At 38.6% G+C, this 24,080-nt stretch overlaps 1 protein-coding gene across 1 annotated transcript; it reads left to right on the top strand.

Annotated features, from left to right (window-relative positions):
* Positions 1–596: 596 nt before the first annotated feature.
* Positions 597–23,749, top strand: LOC139733688 (sterol carrier protein 2-like). Its single transcript, XM_071644501.1, is given in 15 exon segments — positions 597–647; positions 2,798–2,989; positions 4,164–4,292; positions 6,004–6,130; positions 9,228–9,291; positions 10,154–10,240; positions 11,238–11,388; positions 12,979–13,126; positions 13,689–13,796; positions 15,902–16,061; positions 18,257–18,341; positions 20,255–20,315; positions 20,318–20,386; positions 22,587–22,663; positions 23,576–23,749. Coding segments are annotated over 15 exon segments (1,605 nt in total). The 3' UTR covers positions 23,672–23,749.
* Positions 23,750–24,080: the final 331 nt, after the last annotated feature.

Genomic DNA, 24,080 nt, shown 5'->3' with positions numbered 1-24,080 from the left:
CATATGGGGTTTCTCATCTAAAAAAGTCGGAAACCTGAAGCCCCAACTCAACCATTATGCTATCCCTTTTAATTTTTCTTCCGAACATGAAACATATAGATCATCAATCTCCGCCCCGGCCCCGCCCATCACTAACCTGTTTGCTATCATCAATATTAACGGAATAGAGTAGGCCTACATGTACTCGGAAATCGAGAATAGGGTGTTCACCTGTTACTGGCAGTACCCAACAAAGAGCTATGTGTACATACAATTCAGTACATGTATTATAAATGAGGAGTCATGTGAAAAAATCAAAAGCGATCCTGAAACATCACATTCCTCTCAAAATAGTTTGATGATTAAAAGGATCTTCTGCCGATAGTATCGATGTATCTATCGTGGGTTCGCTGTGTTATGTTACACGTCCCATTTACTCACACTTTTGTCGGAGTGGGCTTCGGCGGCGATCGCTACCGGTGGTATCCACTTGTCTGTCGCCACCCTTCCAGCCAGGACGTCCAGCAGGTGCTCCGCTCGCCGGTTATTTAAGTGCACCAGAAATCCGTGCCTGTTCTCCTTCATTTATCAGCTTGTACTACAGACTCAGCTCTACAATGGCGTCTGATCTTCAGCGAGTATTTGTTGTCGGTGTTGGTATGACCAAGGTGAAAACTCATCTTTGCATGTAGGCCTAGACTAACGTTAGATTGGTTTTCTCCGTTTCTAGACGCGAGCAACGAAATGGTGTAGCCACTAGTCCAACCTGTTCAATTATGTGTTGGTAAAACTTTAAAATGTTTTTACTCTAAACAAGGGATAGAACTGTGTAGCTACAATAGTACAAACATACAGCATAATTTGCAGGAGTTCCTTACATAATAAGTGATACCTTACCCTGGATTCCTCTCTGAGGGAATACCGTCGCATAGAGTTCGTATTAAACTCTATGCCCTATCGTATTCGTATTTCTAACAATATTAAACCGTAACCAATTTCACGTTGAATTTAAAGGAAGAAAAGAACAGACAGCCACTGCACTGGCGAGAACATGATCCACAATTTCTGTAACTGTTAAATGTTTAATTGTTGTTTGTATCGTTTAGATCCTAACAATAACATTGGAAATGCAGACATTGATTTCTCATTTTTAGATCAAGTTAGACAGCGGTATACTTGGGTGACCCGCACCTCGTCATAGTTAATGTTTGCGCATATTTGAATCACATTTTGCCACTAAAATTCTTTGAAATCCAACTCACAGGAAAAATGCTGAAAATTCCAATGGAATCACAAGCTCACTGATCGATATCGAAAATTTGCAGCTATCGTCGTCAAACGCGAACGATGCGAAAAAGTTGCGCGCTAAGGAAGGGGCCCACAACTCGTCACCCGCGCTCCCATAGACAAAGCACGTAAAAGACGTGTGCAGGTGACCGTGATGCTCCCATAGACATACACGTAAAAGATGCGTGCGGGGACAGTGGTGATACTATAACACGTATGGTCCTATCCCGATTAAAATTTCAGATTTTCGCGAAAAACTGTTCGATTTTCACCAAAATTTGCTTGGTTGTGGTAGCCCTGTCAAGTTTCAAGCGTACTGAACGCAGTCCCGGGCATAAATTTTTGTTTAGTGCGCTTAGTGCGCTTAAAACAGTTTTTAGCGGGGTGACGGTATTCGGGCCCCTGACGAGGTGCGGGCACTTCACTATACTATTTAACCAGCAGATTTAGTCATAGTCATTGTTAATCCAATGTTATGGTTTGATGATGAGGCAACCATAAACATTATCTTGTGCTTAGGGAGACCTCTGTACAATACAGTGCTGTTCTTCATACAAAACTTCTGCCATATCTGAAAGCCATTTATGATTTTGCAGATCTGCAATGTAACTCTCATCAGAAGATCAGATCATAATTTTAAAATTTTGAGACATCATAAATATGCAAGGCAAATATGTGACCGTGCACCTCAAAACGAACATAAAGTCGCACACACTGATTTTGCGTGAGGACTGAAAATAAGTGAAATGGGTCAACCTAGCCGAACTTGACTTTTTCATATTTCCTGAAAGAGCGTGTATTCTGTTACATTATGCTAAAATTTGGTATCATAAAACGGGCAGGAAAGTGTGTTTTTTTAGCAGTTTATCTCGAACATTTTTGGTAGAATAGTGTGATTAGGTATGTCTTTAGAATCCCTTTTTCATTTCTGAAAAACCTTGTCCACACTCTTCACTTTCAACTCTAATATCTTTTGAAAGAATAGTGTTACTGCTTTGAAAGTTGGCATTGATTATGAACAGAATATGTTAATAAGGCATGCTTAATTTCAGTTTAATCTGATAATCCCTTCATTGTTGTTACTCTGGTGGTTTACTTCTTGTTTTTTGTCCCATTCATCGCGCAGCCAGCACGGTTTGGTAAAGATTAAGTGCTTGAATAGACACTGTACTTCAGAGCCTCTTTTCTTAGTTCACACTTTTCCTGAGTTTGTGTTTTCTTTCCAATATTTAGATAGGTTAAGAGAGTCCATTTGATTTGAGTTATACATCATTTTAAAGCTTAAAGTCTGCTCTTTCAGAATATGGTCTTAACTAAAAATTCATGTCTGGCGACTTTTTGTTTGTTTTGAGGTGCAGAGTCACATATAATACTCCTACAGCTGTAGTACTAGTAGGTCTTTAATTTACTTAAGGTATATGTACATTGTCGCAACCGTTTATTTTATAATGCCTTTACGGCTATCCTAGCATTCAAGAGTTTTGCTGCTCCATGTGCTAAAATCCAGGGTGAATATTGTATTGTAAAACAGTTCTTCAAGCCAGGCAAGGCAGACGGGGATTACTACGAGCTAGCCACACAGGCTGGGAATGCAGCGCTGAAAGATGCTGGGCTCTCCTTTGGTGCAGTGGAACAGGCCGTGTGTGGCTACGTGTATGGAGACACCACCTCTGGCCAGAGAGCAATCTATGAGCTGGGTATGACTGGTATACCCATTTACAATGTGAGTGATTCAGCTCCTTAAATTGTGCTCATAGTTCTTTTCCTTGAGTGGCCATTTCAAAACTGATGTGCTTTCTGCCCTTTGTACATTATAGTAAAGAGTTTTCTGAGCAGTAGGTTTCTCTGTTGGTCATCTTTGTGTGAATGGCTCGTACTGAGCTCTTCACATGTAGCTAATTTGTTTACAATAACTACAAGACATTGTGTCGATGTAGGGCAATTTGTCAATTAGTTGCAATTAAAAACAACTTGACGGAAGAATTTCATAAATTTTAATACTACATGACAATTATTCATGCTAAGGTGAGAGAATCCAAAATCTTATGCTTTAGTCCCTTTGATTCAGGTCGCACTACTTTGTAAATGTCTCATTTGCTGGATGTGTGATCATTAAAAAATCTGTGAAAATCATTGTTCAAATAGACACTAAGTATTGTGATGACAGTATTATGGCAATTGTGTGAAAAAGATATAACAAAACGTATAAGATATTTATCCTCTAAGTGACAGGACTTATGAGTGAGGCCTAGAATGAAAGTATGCAATGAAATTCTGAGAATAGCTTCATTATCAATGACTAGACTGCTAAGTACTACACTTGCAGTCAGTCAGAACATACAATTTTGCAGATTATTGTGAGTAGCATCTACATCTTAACCCATTGAGAAGGAGTCCCGAGTATACTCGCGCAGGTGTCTAGGGAAAATACGTGTTCACTGTTGTAGCAAAATCAGTCCGTCTTCAACGGGTTAAATTTCTGTAAATTTGGAAGGCTAAATAGAGAAAATCTATGTTCTTCATCATTCAAAAGAAATCTCACTGTCATAACATTGGTATAAAAAAGAATGTCAGAGTTTACTCACATACCAGTATGTTCATAATGTTCAAAAGATCTACCGGTACTTCAACAGGTTGTTATGGGGGGGGGGGGGGGGGGTTATCAATCATAAATCAATTGATATTCAACTATTTATTCCCAAACTAAATTTGATGTAATCTAAGGATTTCACTGAAACTTCAAGAAAAAGCATTGAGATTTTGAAGGCTTATGATACAAATGAAAACAAGATAGTTGCAACTAAGTTATACGTGGCGGTGCCTTAACTCTTTGATGCAGACAAAATAGATGAAATAAAGAGCTATGTAAATTAGATTGTCCCTTTCTATTGTCATAGGTGAATAATGCCTGTGCTACTGGATCTACAGCACTCTTCCTAGCCAAGCAGCTGATAGAAGGTGGAAGAGCCAACTGTGTGCTTGCCCTTGGGTTTGAAAAGATGCAGCGAGGATCTCTCTCATCCACTGTAAGCATGATTACTTCTTGCTCTACTGTAAAACCACAAATTTTGGCGTGCATGAAACTTGTTCAAATTTCGTGAGGAGCCAAGATTCGGAAAAGTAAAATGCATGCAAAAATCTCTTGTCTACACAATGTATTAAATGCCAGCAGCAATTCTCAAAAACTTTCATGCAGCGAAAAAGACCATTGGCTCCAATTATTCCCCAAAGTTTGGTGCTGCGAATGTGTGTGGTTTTTACAGTATGGTAATAATCACGTGTTTTTATGTTGTATTGCAAACTTAAATGCCAGGGTTTTTTTTTTTGTGTGTTTTTTTTGTTGTTGTTGTAACAGTTTAGTCAATTAGTTTTTATTTTCATCGATGGAATGGTTTTGTTTTACTTCTTATCTTCAAATATCCCCAAAGTTTGGTGCTGCGAATGTGTGTGGTTTTTACAGTAATTATCATGTGTTTTTGTTGTATTGCAAACTTTAAAATGCCAGGGTTTTTTTGTGTGTGTTTTTTTGTTATTGTAACAGTTTAGACAATTAGTTTTTATTTTCATTGATGGAATGGTTTTGTTTTACTGCTTATCTTCAAATATAATCCTCTCCCATCAAAGTGTATTATTGCAGAACCATTGTTTGATATCTTTATATCATTATTTCTTGTAGTTGATATATTGACTACAAAGCATTTTCAACAATGTGTAATTTGGCATGCATATGAGTATATGAGACAATTGAAATGATATGTATTGTATATATTTCAAACTTCAGCGCATCAGTGATGTTCTACTGGATTTACAAGCATTGTTGTACTGTACTTCCTGTGCATACAATATAAGTAATGTGTTTTGCTGATGACGGCTCTCTGGATGATTGATATGACAGGCATGCTTGCAATGGGATTCTCATTATTAATATTTCCTTCATGTGTGTAAGTGCCGTGCATGAATGCCTCCCAATTTAACATTGTTACCATCAGAAATCAAAGGCATAATGCACCATGATAAGTGAACTGCCTGTAAATGAAGTTCATGAAGAATTGTGGAATGATAATTATTCAAAAGTGAAAAAAAAAAATTTTCTCCTGCAAATTGTCTCCTTCTTTAACAATGAAATCATAAAATAACAGTTCTGAAGAATTTCTTTTTTGGAGCTACTACCTGTAGGGGTAACCAGCCAATGTAAATGAACACTGTAAATGCGTATCCAATACTGGCCCCAAGAAATCTGTAAATATACAACAGGTGGATTTTTAAAACAAGTTTTTGTCTGCCTGATTTTGTCCTTTGTTGCTGAAACTCTCTTCGCAATCACATTCCACATACACCCGCGTACTCGCACAGACATGCACACATACGTATACACATCATGACATGCACACATACGTATACACATCATGACATGCACACAAAAGTACCCCTCCAGATGTAGATTGTTAAAGTTTACAAGTTTTTTATCATGTATTCATATCAGCAGATCATGCAGTCTTGTTCTGGGTCAACCTCCACTCCTCTTACATCGCACCATTGTTTGTTTGTTGATATCATATATTTCTTTTTTTCTTTTGGTGAGGGGAGGGGGAGGGTTTTTTAAAGCGTGGTTTAACCCGTTTAGGACGAGTCCCAAGTTTATTCGGGCAAGTGTCTATGGGAAATGCGTGTTGTAGCAAAATCAAACCGTCCTCAACGGTTTAACAGTATGATTATTTCATCATTTCTTGTGAACAGTACACGGATCGCTCCAACCCCATGGAGAAATTTATTGAAGTGATGTCGGAGACCCACGAGATCACAGCGTCCCCATTGACAGCCCAGATGTTTGGGAATGCAGGGAGGGAGCACATGGAGAAATATGGTATGAACATACTCTCCCCAACATGATGCGACATATATTCCCTGTCTTGTTCTCTATCAGTCTCGCTCTCTCCCCCTGTGTCTCTGCATGTGTGTTTGTCTGTTCTTCTCACTCCTCTGTCTGTTGGCGATAAAGTGACAAAAAAAAAAGAAGATGATTGATACACATTTTTCCTAAGCTTGTAAGCTAAATTGTGATTTGGGTTCGTAAGCATTAGATAAACTATGAAATAGGATGCTGAATAGAGGACTTTATTGGCAAGGTTTGTAAAAGAAAAACACAAAATATGTTATGTGCAATAATAAAAAAAAAAATAATAGTACATTGGAAGTACCTGGAACAATAGGGATATTTGGTTGGGTCAATGTAACTTTACTCCTCTTCCCCTCTCTTTTCCTATCATCTCTTCTGCAAACTGCAGGAATTTTATTTCTAATTTCTTCTAAAATGGAACAGAACTCAAACAAAAAATGTGATTTAGTTTGGCTATTAAAGGATTTTATTTCTAATATCTCCTAAAATGAAACAGAACTAAAAAAAAAAAAATGTGATTTAGTTATTAAGGGATTTTAATTCTAATTTCTTCCAAAATGAAACAACTCCAAAAAAAAAAAAAAGATTTAGTTTGGCTTAAAGTGTCAAAAGGGGCTTATCCAGGCTTCCTATAATGCACTTTGCTCACGAAACCATTGCTCTTCCTGTATGGGATGTCATCATGTCAAAAGGTGAATGATTAGCCCATTAGATTGACTAGAACCCAACTGCAACTGGCTTGATTTATAACATTTTGAAAAAAAAAAGTAATGGAGGAAATGTGATGTTGAGAACATAAGATGTGATCAGACCCAGACCATGAGGACACACTGTTACAATAATAAGTTTAACACCTCACAGTCAATAGACCAACATGTTCCTTTTTTTACCCCAGGGGCCTGTTGCATAAAAGTTACAATTATGGTAACTTTGCCATCCAATGGTAACTTCCATGAAATTCTTGATTTTGATTGGCTGTTGAGTATTGTTACCATGGTAGTTACCATCGGATGGCAAAGTTACCATAATTGCAACTTTTATGCAACGGGCCCCTGGTCTTTACCTGTCATTACAGTGATTGCATGGAGTACCAGTAAAATGTATTTATCAAGGTGTCAGTTTAGCACTTAGATGTGCACAAAGAGTCATGGCTGTTTGGCATGACTGTGTCCAAATGTCCTGGTATATTGTGCTTTCCTCTTTGCCTCCGTACCAGTGCATTAATTCAAATCCTCTTGCCCAGACTTTTGTATCAACCTCTCGTTTCTCTTTGTTTGTCTGTTTGTTTAATAGTTTGTTGTAAACTTGTATTTGCCAAATGTGTTAACCAATACATATTGCACAGATGAAACTCATCACACTTTATTTTATGCATATCATATACCACCGAAGGTTCAAACTAGTGCCAGCTTTGCATTGAATAGCAGGCTTGCAAAGCTGTAGATTTACATATGACAAGTCTTTTTATCACTTCAGGCATTTAATCCGCTCTGCTGCTTTTCATCCCGGAGTGAATACATAATACGTTTGCGTAAAATTAAAACAGTCAAAGTGCAAAACAGAGTGTGGGGTATTAAAGGGCCATGACATCTTCGTTATGTTTCTAAATGACACAACATTGTATATTGGCAGGCAAACTTAATAAACTGTACACAAGTGAGAAAAAAGTAGTTGTTTTATGCAATTCTTTAACGTCTATCATGCTGTGTTGACTTTATTACCTACATGCTTGTACTTGAAAGGTCAAGTATCACGTGCCTGCGTATCTAGTGCACTCTAAGTGGTCAAAGTGCATGTACAGATGGATAAGGTGTACTGAAATATATGCTGTATCAAAGATATCCAAGATAACTACATGTTTACAATCCAGTGGATGGGTTTCAAAGATTGTTATTGTGTGGTGATCATCACCAAGTAGTATACAAAGCATACATGTAAATTTGAAACATAGGCTGTTGTTACAATGCATGCTTTGTTTTTAAACCTCTTTCATTTGTTACTCTTACTAAATTAAATGCTGACCATAGATTGCAGCTAGAAGTTTTATGCTTCCACTCCTCAACCTTGAATATCTCTGCTAGATAAGAGTGGTAAAACAATCCATACAATAGCTTTCAAAATAGAACCAAGTCTGGGCATTGTGGATGAAAACAGACAACAAACATAAGTTGCCTGGCCTCAATCAAAGGCCAACATAGACACACCACATTTAATGTACGTAGGATCTGCCTAGTTTTGTTGATTAGGAATAAGTACCAGGTGACACAAGCTAGTATTCTGAAATACACATGCCTGTGATTCTAATCTTTTTTTTTTTTTTTTAAATAACTGCATGTCTCCATCTAAGACATTCTTGTCTGTAAACAATTCTATCATGTGGAAGATTCCGACATGAACATATAAAATGTGAACGTCTTGTCATTTTATTTCTCATGTTCTAAACGAACATTTCGGTTGGATCCTCATTCACTGTCCCTCCGATGCATGATACGTTTTCTAGTTACTTTTGATTATGTTCTTACAAGGCATGTGATACTGTAAAAGTGGAAATTTTCGCGGTGTTGTAATTTTCGCGCATTTCACGCAACCAAAAAGTAGCGCGAAAATAAAAGGAAGCAAATATTTTTGCTTGCCATATGTTCCTGTGCGTGATGTCTGATTCTGCCGAATTAAAAACATGTGAAAGTCTTCTTACTGGGCCAAGTGTGAAAAATTAGTCACGCGAAAATACCCACTTTTACAGTATGTGATCCAGACACTAATCCTTAGAGCCATGTTTTAGTAGCAGGAATTCAAGTGTCTGGCCAGTTTGTATCAGATTCACAACCTTATTTCTTTTATCGCCAAACTATAAAGATTCAGATTTCCATGAATATAGAGCCACCAAAGAACTCGTAGTCTTGGATACAAGGTGTAGGTGTATGCAATCTTCCTTCCCCAGTATAGAGATATACAGAGACATGTAACTTTTTTGTTTAGAAAAAACACTGAAATTCTTGCAATCTGTCTTTGACTTGTGTGAACATTTTTCTTGATTTCTTGATTTCTTTTTCTCATTGAATAGGAACCAAGCCAGAGCACTTTGCCAAGATTGCATACAAGAATCACAAGCACTCAACCAACAACCCGTAAGTTGATTCTCCTCAAACAGCCGTGACCATAATTAAACAGTATATGCATCAGAGAGCCCTAAGCAGTTTAGAGTGTGCTTGTATAATTCAGCCTAAAGAAAAAGATAAAAGCAACAATGTCCGTCCAGTGTTTGGAAAACCGACAAAAAGTCTCAATCTTCCCATCATAGTTATTCATCATATTGACCAAACAAAAACTTATGGGAAAGGAGAATTATGGGAGGAAATTTTACTGTCTGTCCTTCTGTATACCTCCAGTGAGCATAGCAGATGTTGACTGATGAGTGACAATTTGGGGTAATGAATTCTGTGGAATGATGGTCTTAATTCCTTTTTGCTGTAAATTAAAACTTGAGGCTAACTAATTTTCTGACAACAAATTTAATATGCCACAAAATATTGCATGATATATTACCTAATATCACACAATATTACCTCTGAATTGAATGAAATTGAACTGAATTAAAGCGATATTTGTTATATTGCTTCTATGACCAACAAAATGTCTACAAGATCATATGGATTTTGCTGTAATATTACATTTCACAATGCTAGTGCAGATGGAATTGCATTATGCAACAAAGCATGCTTTAAGACGGAACTATGACAACCGGATAGCTAGGAAAGCTTACCTTATCTTTTTTGTTATGTTGTGATCACTTACTAAAGTTACGTAACCAAAGTTTTAGGAAATGGGTTTTATATTTGACACATACCAAACGAGTTTAAGCTTATACATATTGCCAAGTGATGATGCATGTTTAACTACTGTATGTGTACTGTTTGCTGACAGTCTCAACATCGCAAGGCCAATATTTTCATAATGTCACTTGTCTCTCTTTTTCTTCTTTAATCTCAGGAACTCCCAATTCCAGAAAGAGTACAGCATGGATGAAATCCTGAATTCTCCCCAAATCTATGATCCTTTGACCAAGCTCCAGTGTTGGTAAATCCTGTGAACATGAAATATTCAGCAGTGTGGTACTTTTCGCCAATTCTGCACTCTACTTAACTAGCATGATATGAACAAGCAAATATTTTTGCAATATAAACTGTGTTGAAATACACTTTCCCATGAATTAGTAGGTATTATAAAGCACTTATAGGTCACTGTAATTGGCTCAACATGAAATAAATCATGCAAAAGTTTCCTCTTTTATAGTAGAAATGGAGGACATGAATTTGATTTTTTGAACCCACCACTACAATTTCAACATTTAAGGACTATTCATGTATGTATCATTCAAGCAAACTTCTGCCACTTATTCTGTGCAGAGCCATTACAAATTGTCATCAGTTTGCGTAAATGTAGGTTTTGAAGCCTCCCATGTAATTCATTTTGAGACTTGTAGGGCATGCGTTTATAGTCTGTCAAAGGAAAAGGGAAGGGGGGGGGGGAGGATAAGATTTGAGGATAAACAGAAAGTGTCCTTGAATATTGGTTGTCAGTGTAGAGTAAAATGGAACATTTTGGCATACAGTCTAGCATACAGTGTACAGTGTAATTCAAGAATATGATTGAACTTGTGTGAAACAAAGGTGATTTTTAAAAATATTTATTTATTGCCAGTACTTTGGTGATTGCTGCGATGTAAATGTACTTGTGTACTGTAAAACATGATATATTCGCGGCACGATTTTTTTGCGAATTGAAGCTGACGGCCTTTTATGCGGCATGAAATTTTCGCGAGCTGCTGCTGGCATTCGATGTATATAGTGTAGACAAGAACTTTCGCGTGCATTTTAATTTTGCGAATCTTGGCGCTCGCGAAATTCATGAAATTACAATGCACGCTAACATTCCTCGTTTTACAGTATTCATTCTGTTGTTTGATTTAAAAGCTGCATGTTCAGTTTACAAATATGTTTTAATGAATGGTTACCATTTCTTTCCCTTTCAATGCACAACTGGTCATCTTACCACCATGACTGCTCACCATTAGCCCCACATCTGATGGGTCAGCAGCAGCCATCCTGTGCAACGAAGACTTTGTCATCCGGCACGGTTTGCAGAGCAGGGCAGTGGAGATCGTCGGCATGTCGATGATGACCGACAAGCCCAACACCTTTGATGAGAAGAGCTCCATGAAGCTGGTACATGCAGCTTGATTATCGAAATTCCTCTAACTTTTTGACCATACTTTATTTCCATATAGCAAAAAGGCAATTCATGATGCAAAGTATACATTTGACAAATGTTAACAATTTGTAAGTACATAGTACAAGTCAAAGTATAAAACAAAATATTATATGTACGAACGAATACAGTCAAACCTGCCTTAGCAGCCACCTGTCTATAGTGGCCACTGAAAAATCCCCCCGAGAGAAAAGCCCTGTTAAAGACCCTGTGTATAACCGCCACCTGTCTAACGCGGCCAGCTGCCACAAATTTTGTTTCCTGCAGTAGATTTTAACCTGTCTATAGCGGCCACAGAGCTGATAATTCTGCGTGTTTTTCTGCTTCTTTGCGTAGTAGCCGTGCCAGTCATTCATGGGCAACGTTCAGTGATCGCAACCGCTGCATTCATTGCTCATTCAGTATAAAGCTTTCTTTATGACTGTACACATGCTACTGTACAACAATAATTATTTCAAGAACACTGGCATTGTTCAATACGTGAAACACACATGTGCATACGTACACACATATATGTACATGTAAGTATCCCGTACTTACAGATGTATACAACGCTGATACATGTACATGTAGGCAATGCACACAAAGTTGGATAACCTGTCTATAACGGCCACCTGTCTATAACAGCCACTTTTTTTGTCTCCCTTGGGTGGCTGCTATAGACAGGGTTGACTATATGAAAGACACCAGCTGAAGTAATACAAATGTAGCTGTGCTCTATTTTTTGATTCATCAAGACTTTCTTCTCCACTCCCTCCCCCCACCACCCCCCCCCCCCATCAATCCCTTACCTGCAATGTTTTTGTACAAATTAATGCAGATCATCATGAGACTGAACTTCAGAGTAGAGTTACTAACGCCCATCAATGAGTATATAAATTGATTAAATATATTTGAGAGCTACTGACTTAGATTATTAAATCATTACACTTTCATGTATGGGGGTTTGCTTGTGTAGGTGACAATCCTTGAGAAATATTTGAATTAAAGCCTTTTATGTGTTCAGTTACAAAAAAAAACCATGCCAGCCGGGACTTGATTTTTTTTTCTAAACAATGTGAAAATTGTGTATTTATTCATTCATTTATTCAAGCATATGGCACAATTTGCCTGGTTGATTCCATTTGCTGTCTATAGCTAGTCACCTGGGGCGAACCACTAGGGATGATGATAGTATATACATCGTATGGTATGGTTTAGCTTATACAAATGTGAAAAATTTGTAACTCCTTCATAGTTTAACCCATTGAGGATGGACTGATTTTGCTACAACATGCATTTCCCATAGATGCCTGCCCAAGTATACTTGGAACTCATCCTCAATGGGTTAACCTGTTGAAGACTAGTCCCCAAGTACTGTATACCCATGCAGGTGTCTATCATGGGAAATGCATGCTAAAGCTAAATCAGCCTGTCCTCAGTGGGTAAAGTAGGTCTACCCCTTTTCCTGTGTTTTCCAAGTCCCTCAAAGCAAGTCAAAATAATATGACCCCGAAAAGAGAGCAAAAAGGAAACAACTCCTAGATATTTACTTTTGCGTATTGCAGGTTGGCTATGACATGACCAAGAGGGCTGCTGACGCTCTTTTTGGCAAGACTGGTGTCAAGGTTGAGAACGTGGATGTTGTGGAACTCCACGACTGTTTTGCTGCCAATGAGCTTATCACCTACGAAGCTCTGGGACTTTGTTCTCCCGGTGAGTACTGTTTGGATTTCTGGATGAGGTGACCCATTAGTTGTTATGGAACAAGTGGATGCTATTCAGATTAAATTAATTGCATTGGGCAGTCTTTCTGTATGAATGCATGTAACTGTTTCCTTCGTTATTCTGAAATTCACAAAGACTCTACATAGAACCCACCAGTTCCCTATAGGCAGTGGGATCAGAAATGTATTTTGCTATTTTATATTCATCATATTTGCTTTTAATTGTTGTTTATATGTCTGTGTCATAGCCTTCCATAACCAATCCTTCACTGTGGTTTTGATATTTTCCCAATCCCGTGTTGAGATTTTGTATTTTTCTGTTTGAAATCTATACATATATATTAATTATTTATATGTTTGTTTATATATTTTTTTTTGTATGGGGACTTTGATCATGATTTTGATCACATTTTAATGCAGCACTTATTTCCAGAGAGATGTCATGTCTTCATTGACAATCAGTAGACTTGCTGTATGTAATGTGATGGGTTTACACTTCACAGGCACAATATACTTCATAAATATACTGTCAATTTTTCTTTTCATTTCAGGTGAGGCAGGCAACTTCATTGACAGGGGAGATAACACTTATGGAGGAAAGTTTGTTGTGAATCCCAGTGGAGGTCTAATCTCTAAAGGCCATCCACTAGGAGCTACAGGTGGGACTAAGACTTTATCAGTTAATTCTCCAGGGAGGTCTATGGCATTCAGAGATACATTATACTATACTTCCTGTATGACTAACCCATTGAGGACAGTTTGATTTTGCTACAGCACACATTTCCCATAGATAATTGCCCGAGTATACTCGGGACTTGTCCTCACTGGGTCAATCAATGCAATAAATACATATACTCCAAGAGAGCTGCTTGTTTGATATGGATGGATTGTTTTTGACGTAATGATTCCATAAAGCTCTTGAGCTCAGTTTTCACCCTTGCTCTGCCCTCTCACACCTGTATTGCAGACCTTCCCAAACATTCTGAATTTGAAGGAAAGACTCTGAATTTTCACTTTTTCCCAGTTCTTGTTTCAATAAGAGTTTCCTGTTTTTCATGAAAATTTACTACACACTGCTATTTTTTCTTTCCTACTTTTGAGCCAAATCATCCCTATTTTTCAGTCAGAAAGGTTGGGAGGTCTGATACATTCATTTTCTGGTATTGATGCCCTCTGAAGCCTCACCTGAAGCTGTTTAACACCCATTTCCTCCTCCTTTAAACACCCAAGGTTTTCAGTGTGGAACACAGTGTTCCTTTCCAACTCTCTCACCTCTCCATCCCCCATACCATTCCTCTTTCTCTCTCTCTTTTGCACCCCCTCGCTCTCTTCTTCTTCTCGTGCCCACTTTCTTGCCCCACTTTTTTTTGCTCCTCTGCTCTCAAAATCTACTCTTCCAATCTAGCAAACTTAATCTCCTCCCTGCATCTATGCTCCACATCTCTACTAGCACCTAGCATACCTCTTTTCCACACACTTCAACTTTCACTCTTTCCTGACACTCTCCCTCTTCCCTCATGAGTCCCCCTCATCTCAAACAATAGTCTCCTCCCTTCTCACACCCTCATTCTACCCCTTCATGCTTTCTCACTTACCTTCACACTCCTCTCCCATAGTGTGTTCAATCACAGATTTCAGTATTGATCTATGGTTAATAATCAACCTCCATCGTTGGTTTACACACTTTGTTCTTGATTAGATTAAGCACTTGTAGGGTCCACACAGCCAACAAGAACTTTTGGGGTTTGCTGCAACATAAAATTTGATGTGCTATTTTCATCCTTTTGTGTATTAACAAGTCTAATAATGTACAGCTGCCTAACATCCTGTCATGTAAAAGTATGAGGAACAATAAATAATTTCAACACCTGACACAGATAATACTCAATTATATTGTACAAATTATGTATAGAAGTGATGCACCATTTCAGGCTAGTCCAAAAGGCAATGCCCAGTTTTGATACGAAGTGCCTATTCCATGGCATCTTTAGGGTACGGAGGGATTATCTCCTCAGTTATCGAGGGACTTCATGTAGCTTCCTAAAGATCAAAGGTCATTCCCAATTGTTTGCTAAGACAAGGTTTTGGATATTGAGCCACTCAATGAAGCTCAAGTTTGAAAAGTTCATGTAGTAGCACCTGCTGTAACCGATACTAGCTGTAGACTGTGATTCACCACATGTGAGTTTGAATTTGCTGAGGTGAGTGAGAAGTAACCTTAATACTTTGTGATTTGTGTGTGCTTGCCAGTGCACTGTGTCTTGTTTTGTTCTTCTTTCATGTATACATATCAAATTATGTCAGTTTCTGCTGCACTGAACCAATTTGTAGTCATTCCTGTGGGAAGTTGTTGCTAGGTAGGGAAAAGACATGTTTCCTTGTTGCTGGAGAACATCTTTTGTCCCTAAATTTTATGTTAAATTTGAATGCAGTGCACTGCAGCCTTTCTTAGTCTGAAGATCCATGCAGTGTCTGTGCATTGTGGATTGCATTGTGACCCAGTGCCACTGTACCTTGGTCTCACCCTTCACCTTCTACAGCAGATTCTTGTTTAAGGGGTTTGTTGGTATACCATTCATTGGCGGGATCCATGCATGCAGCATGATATGTTTCATTGATTCTGAATACTAGCTATTCAGCAGTTCTGCCATTCAGTCTTTTGCAATTTGGAATGTTTCTCACAACACTGTGTTTAGCATTATTGTCTATAATTGTTTCACCATGCTTTCATCTGCCTTTTCTTGACTGTGTCCGCACTTTCCAGGCTTGGCCCAGTGTGCAGAGCTGTGTTGGCAGGTTCGTGGTGAGGCAGGCAAGCGACAGGTCCCCGGAGCCAAGCTAGCCCTTCAGCATAATATTGGTCTTGGTGGAGCAGTGGTTTGTGCGCTGTACAGAATGGGCTTCCCACAGCACAATCAGCCTAGGTACAGTCTAGATTATTTAAAGCTCCCCCCCCCCCCCCTTGAAAAAAAAGAAAAAATTGATTACAATGTTACAAGCATACATTTGTGACCCGCGACAACGGTTTCAGGCAAAAGTCGCAAGAGCAAATTCCTTCCTAGGCGGGGTACAAAGATTTTGACTATTATTTTTGTCGATTTAGGTTTTTTGCAGAAATCGAATCTTTGATATGTTTTCTACATGTACACTAAATTTCATAGCATAAGACTAAGTTTTTCCTATCGAAAATGAAATTTTAAGCACCCTATGTTGGATCGCACTCGTCAGTTTCGAGCTTCTTTCGAACGCCACGCCAATATCCCCAGTGTTGCTACGGCGCAGGGTCTCGCATGCGATTGGCTGGTGCGTCGCATACATTTACATAATTCGGCTTTCGGAGACACCAGTTGCAGCGTTTGGGGAATGCTTTGTCCACGCGTGCACGATTACATGCTCCATTGTTCTTGCTATACTGTGGTTTATATACGCTCGCTCTGTAGTGCGTGCTCTTCGTTTGGCTTTCTATCCAAACTATTCTACCGCAATGTTCGACAACGGAAGTGAAACAAAAATCATGTAGCATGACATAATCGTGTGAAAAGAAGACTAAATATTCTCAAATTTGTCTACTTGTACATGTATTAAAAACTGACTCAATGGAAGGTAGATAAGAGGAAAGGAGTGGTCACATGTGACCAATTATATTCAAATACTACAAGTCAAGATCGCACCAAACTAACGAGTCGTGTTTGTTTGTTTGTTTGTTTGTTTGTTTGTTTAAGTTTAATTAGCACCACCGAACAAAGCAACATATATGTATGCATGTCTTGTAAAAGCAAAACAAACAGGAAGCGTGACCCTTTGCCAGCACTAGCAATTTTCTGCCTTCAAAAGGGTCGCAAATGTTAAAGACAAATCAACCACAATGAAAACGCGATTTGTAAATGTGTGGATTCGCCACCGCTCCTGTTACATGCACATAGTCATGGCGTGTGGATGCCATTGCGTAATGCGTGCACCATACACATGTACATGTACACCATACGTGTAATTATCATATTCGCCATCTTGAAAGACGTACAGGTAAACAAACCCGAGCGAAACGCATTGTTTTTCGGCTCCATACGCTGAGCTCCGAGGAAGGTGCCCGGGAAATTTGACTCTCTCAGTGAGCCAATCAGAAGGCGATGTGGTTGCTAGAGGCGGGGCTTAACATCGATTGGCACCATCGTACGGATGGGTGATTCTCCCCTCGCATCGCCGCTCGGACATTGTCTTTGAGAAAGATGTGAATCTTCAAAGCCTGTTTTCTTGCAATTTTGTCAGGCTTACAACTTAAAAAGTGCATTTTATTTCTCTTTCTCTGCCCACTTATGGTGCCGAAGAATAGAAGTGTTTTATATCAATGCAAAGCTTAGGAAATGGGCAGTGTGATTCAGTGAAAAAATGAATTTTCAAAATTCCCGACTTTTGCCTGAAACTGTTGTCGCCGGTCACATTTATTGATGCCACAATGAATAACCATCACTAAACTCGTTAATTGTTCCTTACTGGAGTGGACTTGTTTTGTATGAAATATGACAGATTACTCTTACTATCTTGGAGCTAATGTGGTTCAGTGCGTGCATTTCTTGAACCCATAACCTATAACCAAGATCATACAGGGGCCTGTGCAAAGTCTATGGCAGTGTAGAAGAATCCAGACGAGAATGGCGTAATGTCAGACATTCCCCAGTCGTAATTTCAGTAAAAACAGACCTACATGTACGAATGTGGTACAATGTATAATGATATGGTACAATGTATAATGATATGATACAAAAGAGATTGGTCAGATTGTTTTTTTCCTCCTCGTTGATATTAGGTTTCAGGATCATCCATGCCAATCCACAAAGAAACATGAGCATTTCAAGTGGTGTGCCGATCAGTGGAAAAAAAAAATACTACGAGGGTTTATTTAGGATCCCATATCTGTGCAATGTTCTCAAATTGGTCACCTCATTTGCTTCATCTGTAAAAACACAATTATGTTGTTTGTGTGTGTTAGCTACTTATGGAGTTGCCAATTTTCATGAGCATGATGAAAGTGAAAAATCATTCAGTATTGGAGCTTTCAAGGGTCTGTATTTTCGATCTTTGAGATCTGAATGGAATTCCAATACATGTTGCTATGATGCAGGTACAACCTCCAGGCTAACCTGACAGCTGCTGAAGAGTTCAGGAGTGAAGCAGTCTTCAGGGAGATCGAGAATGCCCTCAAAGACGTGAGTTCTAAAGTCGTGGAAGTGGAAAGTCATATCAAGCTTTTTGCATGCAGCTGGGCTGAACCTGAAGTGGGGAATGAAGAATATCTATTTATGTGTACATTAATTTTCTTGAATCCATTACATATATGTATTACATAACCAGTATAAAATAACTTTGCTATCATTTCATATCACATAGATTCAAGTCTTGAATGGAGGATTACCTGGAGTCTCAAAGATACAAAATTTCATGATGATGAAAAATGAAAGGGCATATCAATACTTTTGATGAGCAATTCCTATTATTTTATGTTTTATATTGTTTACAAGTAATCCTGCAACACACTGTAGCATGAATTCAGTAGAATTTACATTCCTCTAGTACCAGATGCAATAAGCTGAATGACTATAGGTATTGTTGCATGTACAGTGTAGTAATCTGCTTTGACAAGGCATGGTACCCTGGTAGTTAACTAGTATTTATTTTCATCCAAGTGTTCAGTGTGTCTATTAAATCACATCAACTAGCATGTCTTGTTATTTGTGTCTATTAAATCACATCAGCTACCATGTCTTGTTATTTTATCGTACTCTCTAGATATACTCAAATATCCCAGAATGTACAAACCTGCACACTAATAAAATGGAAAATTCCTGCATAGTGACTTTAAAGTAAGAAAAAAAAATGGAGAAATACTTACCATTGGTAAGTGTGTATTACTTTGAAGCAGAATAATAATATGTTTCTCATGATTCTCAAGAGTGTTTCTGTGAGTAAAACAAAGACCAAGAAGTCATTACATTTTTCAAATTACTTTTGGCAGTCTTGGGTTTCAGTATACAACGATTCATGAGTGCAGTATACTGTAGTAGCATTTTCTTTCAAAGGAATAACTCACCAAACTGTGTACTGGTATATAAAACACTTTCACAAGCACTTTGTCAGGGCTAAACACTAGTATGTTTCTCTGGTGGCCCGCTTGGGGCTACCAAAATCTTTAAATTTGAAATTTTGGTGGCCTGACAAAGAAATGTATTGGCCCAAAATTAAAGGAAACATAAGAATCCATTTTGAATCTTAGTTGCCTGATCAGTCCACCAAAAGATAAGCCTTTTTAAAATTTGGTGGCCTGATATAAATTTTTAGTGGCCTTGGGCCACAGCTAATAATGAACCCTGACTTTCAATTATGACAACAGTGCAAATTAGCATGTATGCATTGGTATTGTCTGAGGGAAACAGAAATGATACTCTCACACTAGGCCCAGTCAGACTGGCAAAAGATCGAGAAGTTCAAGATCGTGATCTTTAAAATCTTGGAAGTTTTGCCAGTGTGACTGCAAACTTCCCACGAAACTTCCCACCCCAACTACAGATATTTCCCCCGATGCCACCCCTGCCAAACTTCTCGATCTTTTGCCAGTGTGACCAGATGACAAAAGCAAAAGATTGCGAAGACTTCGCAATCTTAAACTTCTCGATCTTTTGCCAGTCTGCCACGCCTATTGATGAAAATATAATGCTGCAGGAGGGGTAGTAAAATACAAATGCATGTGAAGTATACTTCCGTAATGCTTCAAATGTATGAGTGACTTTTCATTGCCACCCACTGCTATTGAAGGTGAGAGCTATTACAAGACTATTGCAAATGGTGTGCCTGTCATCAAACTCATAATGAAAATTAGCAAATAAACACAACAATAACAACAAAACTTGGATACTAGTACCTGTTCTATAGATAGATAGATAGATAGATAGATAGATAGATAGATAGATAGATAGATAGATAGATAGATAGATAGATACATGTAGATAAATAGATAGGCAGATAGATAGATAGATAGATAGATAGAGAGATAGGTTGATTGGGTCAAAAGAGAGAGAAATATATGCATCTCTTAAAGATATTATGTGTTCTGTTTCTCTGACAGCAAGGACCAGAGATGGTGAAGAAGATCAAGGCTGTGTATGGCTTCAAGGTGTCTGGAGGACCGGGGGAAAGTCTTGTACCTGGGTTGTGGATGTCAAGAATGGCAATGGCAGCGTGGAGAAAAATTCTTCAAGTATGCCCCCAGAATTTTGTTCACTTACCTGTGACATGATGCTTGTCTAATGAATGTGCTATGGCTAATTTTTTCCTGAATCCTGTGCACTTACAAATGTGGGGAATATGTCATCTTATAGAACCTTTCACCTAACCAAGGAGTTAACATTATATGATACAAGTGTTCCTAAGACCTTTTTCTCGGGGCTGAAGCAGTTACAGGAGGGAGAAACATTTCTCAAATGTTTCATACAGAATCTTTCACATGCACAAGATTAATGGTCTGTAATCAAACTTTCAACTTTTTTTCAGTCTTACATTATCAATATGGAGAAGACTTCCTCGATTACACCTCACACAATTTGTAAAGGGCCCAGTATGACATGAGATTACAGTGTGACCTTTTTTTTTTCAGTGTCCATTGCTAGTATAATACTAGAGAAGCACTCTGAGAGCGCAGACCTCCGCCAAGCATGCAAATCATTTTCACCACTGCTTGTTCTTCCATAGAGATATCAGTGATTTCCACCCATGCATTGTGTGCTGAAAGTCGCCTGATTTCCCAATATAGAAGCCTTTGTTACGTCATAAACCCTCAGCTGCACGACGCGCCTCACGCCAGCAGAAACTAGAGCACGCACTTTAGTGCGCGCAGGCAAACGTCAAGTACGCGCAGCCTGAACTCCCAAGTTCATCGACCCTACCTGCCAAAATAATAAAAAATCCTTCATAAATTTCCTAACAATTCTCGGATCACTCCCAAAAGTTAATCGTTTGTTACTTGTGTCATTCTCAACCTTTCCTGCAAGTTTCATCCCAATCCGTGAGCTACTTTTTGAGTTATCTTACACACGGACAAATTAACTAACAAACTAACTAACTAACGAACGAATGAACGAACAAACAAAGCAACGGTAACGAAAACATAACCTCCTCCCTTGGCGGAGGTAATAATCTAAATTTGGATTTTGCCTTTGATATCTATCTCCTCCTACTTAAGGAGCCCTTTATAACATCTGTTCTCTTCTCAGCTCATGATAGAGCTGAACTTTGTTAAGATATTTTCTTTATCATGATAATTTTCATTAATGCGGATACCACGTCTTTACTGATAAGGCAATGAGGGAGTGATGCGCGAGTCAACTACCATAGGTCTGCTGCTCGGTGTGTCTTCATCTATACTGACAGTGTTTGTATTCAAACAAATGAAATGCTGAATTATGTAGTATTGTGAAAATACAGGAATGGTTTTTGAATTTTAGGTTTACTGTTGACTCTTGGTATGCTCTTTGGGAAGATTTTTTTTTGTTTGGTTTTTGTAAATCGCGATATTTTTCATATTAATGGGGTAAAACAGTGAAATACAAGGAAATTTTGATTCTCACACAAGGAAATTTTGATTCTCACGATGAAGCAAAAGATACTTTATTTATATTGACCGATTCGGGTTCGTTGAGGGCAGCAGACATTTCATGGCACTGGGCGCAGCCATAGTGGGTGTCTTAGCTGACCCCCCTGCTCTCCCCCACCCCAGGCAACATGTTTATCACGCACTTGTAACAAAGGTTCGCGCACTAAGCAAGCATTCGCGCACTCAGTACGAGACGCCCATTGGCTAAAGCAGTTTTCATTCTGCGCGCTAGGGAGAGGGGTGGGGAGTGGGAAGGGGGGGTCGGCTAAGACACCCACTATGGCTGCGCCCATGCCAAAAATACACATAGCGCGTCACAGAATCGGTCAATAAGATTTTGTTGTATCAGTGTTCTGAGATCCTGCTTTATATCAGGGCTTATCCTGGATCATAACATTTCTTTTTTTTTATGTGGGGGGGGGGGGGGGGGGGGAGTGGATGGGGTTATTCATTAATTGTTTTGCAACAAAAGAGGTGTTGTGTTTGTATTTTCTCGCACACTTCAATATACCCTTCTCTCCTCCCCCCCCCCCAAAAAAAAAATAAATAAATAAATAAAATGAAAAAAAAAAAAAACCAGTGAAAATCTTCTAAATGAATGTGCCCTACCCACTTCCTCCTTCCCCCTGCCTCCCCACAAACAAACAAACAAGCAAACAAACAAACAAACACACAAATTTTACTGTGTATAAGAAAAGAAAAGTTCTTTTACTGTGTAGGATAATCATATGCATGCATTCATCTGTGGATGAAGCTCTCCTTTTATTCTGTTTTCTTTTTCTTATCACTTGCCTCATATCATCAACAGAGAAGACCGACTGCACATTTACCATGAAGGATGCTGACCTGGTTGACTTAATGATGGGGAAACTGAACCCTCAGAATGTGAGTGGTGAAATTTGGCCAAGTTTTGATACCACAGTGTTATCTTTTCATTTTTTTGTTGTTGTCTTGTCTTGTTTTGTTTTTACATAATTTTGTAGAGATAATACATTAGAAATGTGTGCCAAGTTGAAAGGTTTGAAGTTCAATAGGAGATTTAGGCTTCTACCAACCTGTAGTGATTTGCTGGCTAGCTTTCATCCACTCCTGTGGACTTCTTCAGGCAAAGTGATGGTACTGTTCCTCTGACACTGCCTGCTTGTTTCTTGATCATTGGACCAAAGATTGGCGATCTTAAAGCTGTATCAAGAATCCCTATTTAGTGTGGGTTTGATTCTGTTTATCCAGATGGACCCTTTCACTTTTCTTAGCCAAAAGTTTCTTTCAAACGCTAATATTGTTGCATCACTCCATCCAATATTATGTCCTGTGTTAAGGGCGTGTTCAGCTAAGGCTGAATGAGAGGGATTGTTTAAACTAAGGGCTCTTTTGTGCTCCTTTAGTTGATCTTGCAGAGTTTGCCAGTTTCGCCAGATTTGAAGTTAATTGTTGTTAGCTAGAGAGACTATGGCATCGACTTGGAGGATTGTAGTCAGGGTTTAAACCATAATGGCTTTAGCCCATCAAAGTCTGATAAATGGCTTTTAATCTGACCTCTGATTCTACTCAGACCTCTGTTTTAGTTGTATTGTGAGAGTGTGAAATACAGGGTGCGAGACAAGGGAAAATAATTAATCTGTATTTAGCTCAGTATGAATTCTGTTCACTGATAATTTGTTAGTACATTGTAGATTAATGTTGCAAAAGTGTTTTCATCAAATCTTTGTGAATCATATGTTGTGTAAGATGATAACTGTTTTCCTTCTCTCTCCATCTCCTTTCCCTATTCCCATGGATCTCTGTTTGAACCCTCAGGCCTTCTTCTCTGGCAAGTTGAAGATCACAGGCAACATGGGCCTTGCCATGAAGTTGCAGCAACTGAAGCCACCCACACCCAAGGCAAAGTTATAAAGAGTGGCAGCAACGCACCTCCCTGCCACATGACCATTCCAAGACGTCCCACTTCAAATGTCTTTTCTCTTGAAACACTAACTTTTTCCTAATATGAAATGAAGAGAATACTTAAAAAAAAAATTTGATAAGAAAAACAGTATTGGAGGGAAAGGAATCTCTTTTTTTTTCTTCTTGTTTGCAAGGGAATTTCCAAACTGGATTGCTCAAGGAAAAAGCAACATGTGCAACTGTAAGTTGTGATCAACAAAAATACAAATGCAATACCAGTATGTATATTGAGACAATGTAAAAGAATAACATTCTCCATGTATTCACTCCATTGAAACTGCAAAGGAGCTGGTAATAGTACAGAACATTATCCACTGATGTGAGGGGAGTTGAGTTGGATTGTTGTGCAATCTGCCAA

Source organism: Diadema antillarum, unplaced genomic scaffold, assembly GCF_040938485.1.
Source record: "Diadema antillarum isolate AM-2024a unplaced genomic scaffold, OU_Dant_1.0 seq00000486_RagTag, whole genome shotgun sequence".
Classification (NCBI taxonomy): Eukaryota; Metazoa; Echinodermata; class Echinoidea; order Diadematoida; family Diadematidae; genus Diadema; species Diadema antillarum.
This window is presented reverse-complemented; position numbering and strand designations above follow the sequence as displayed.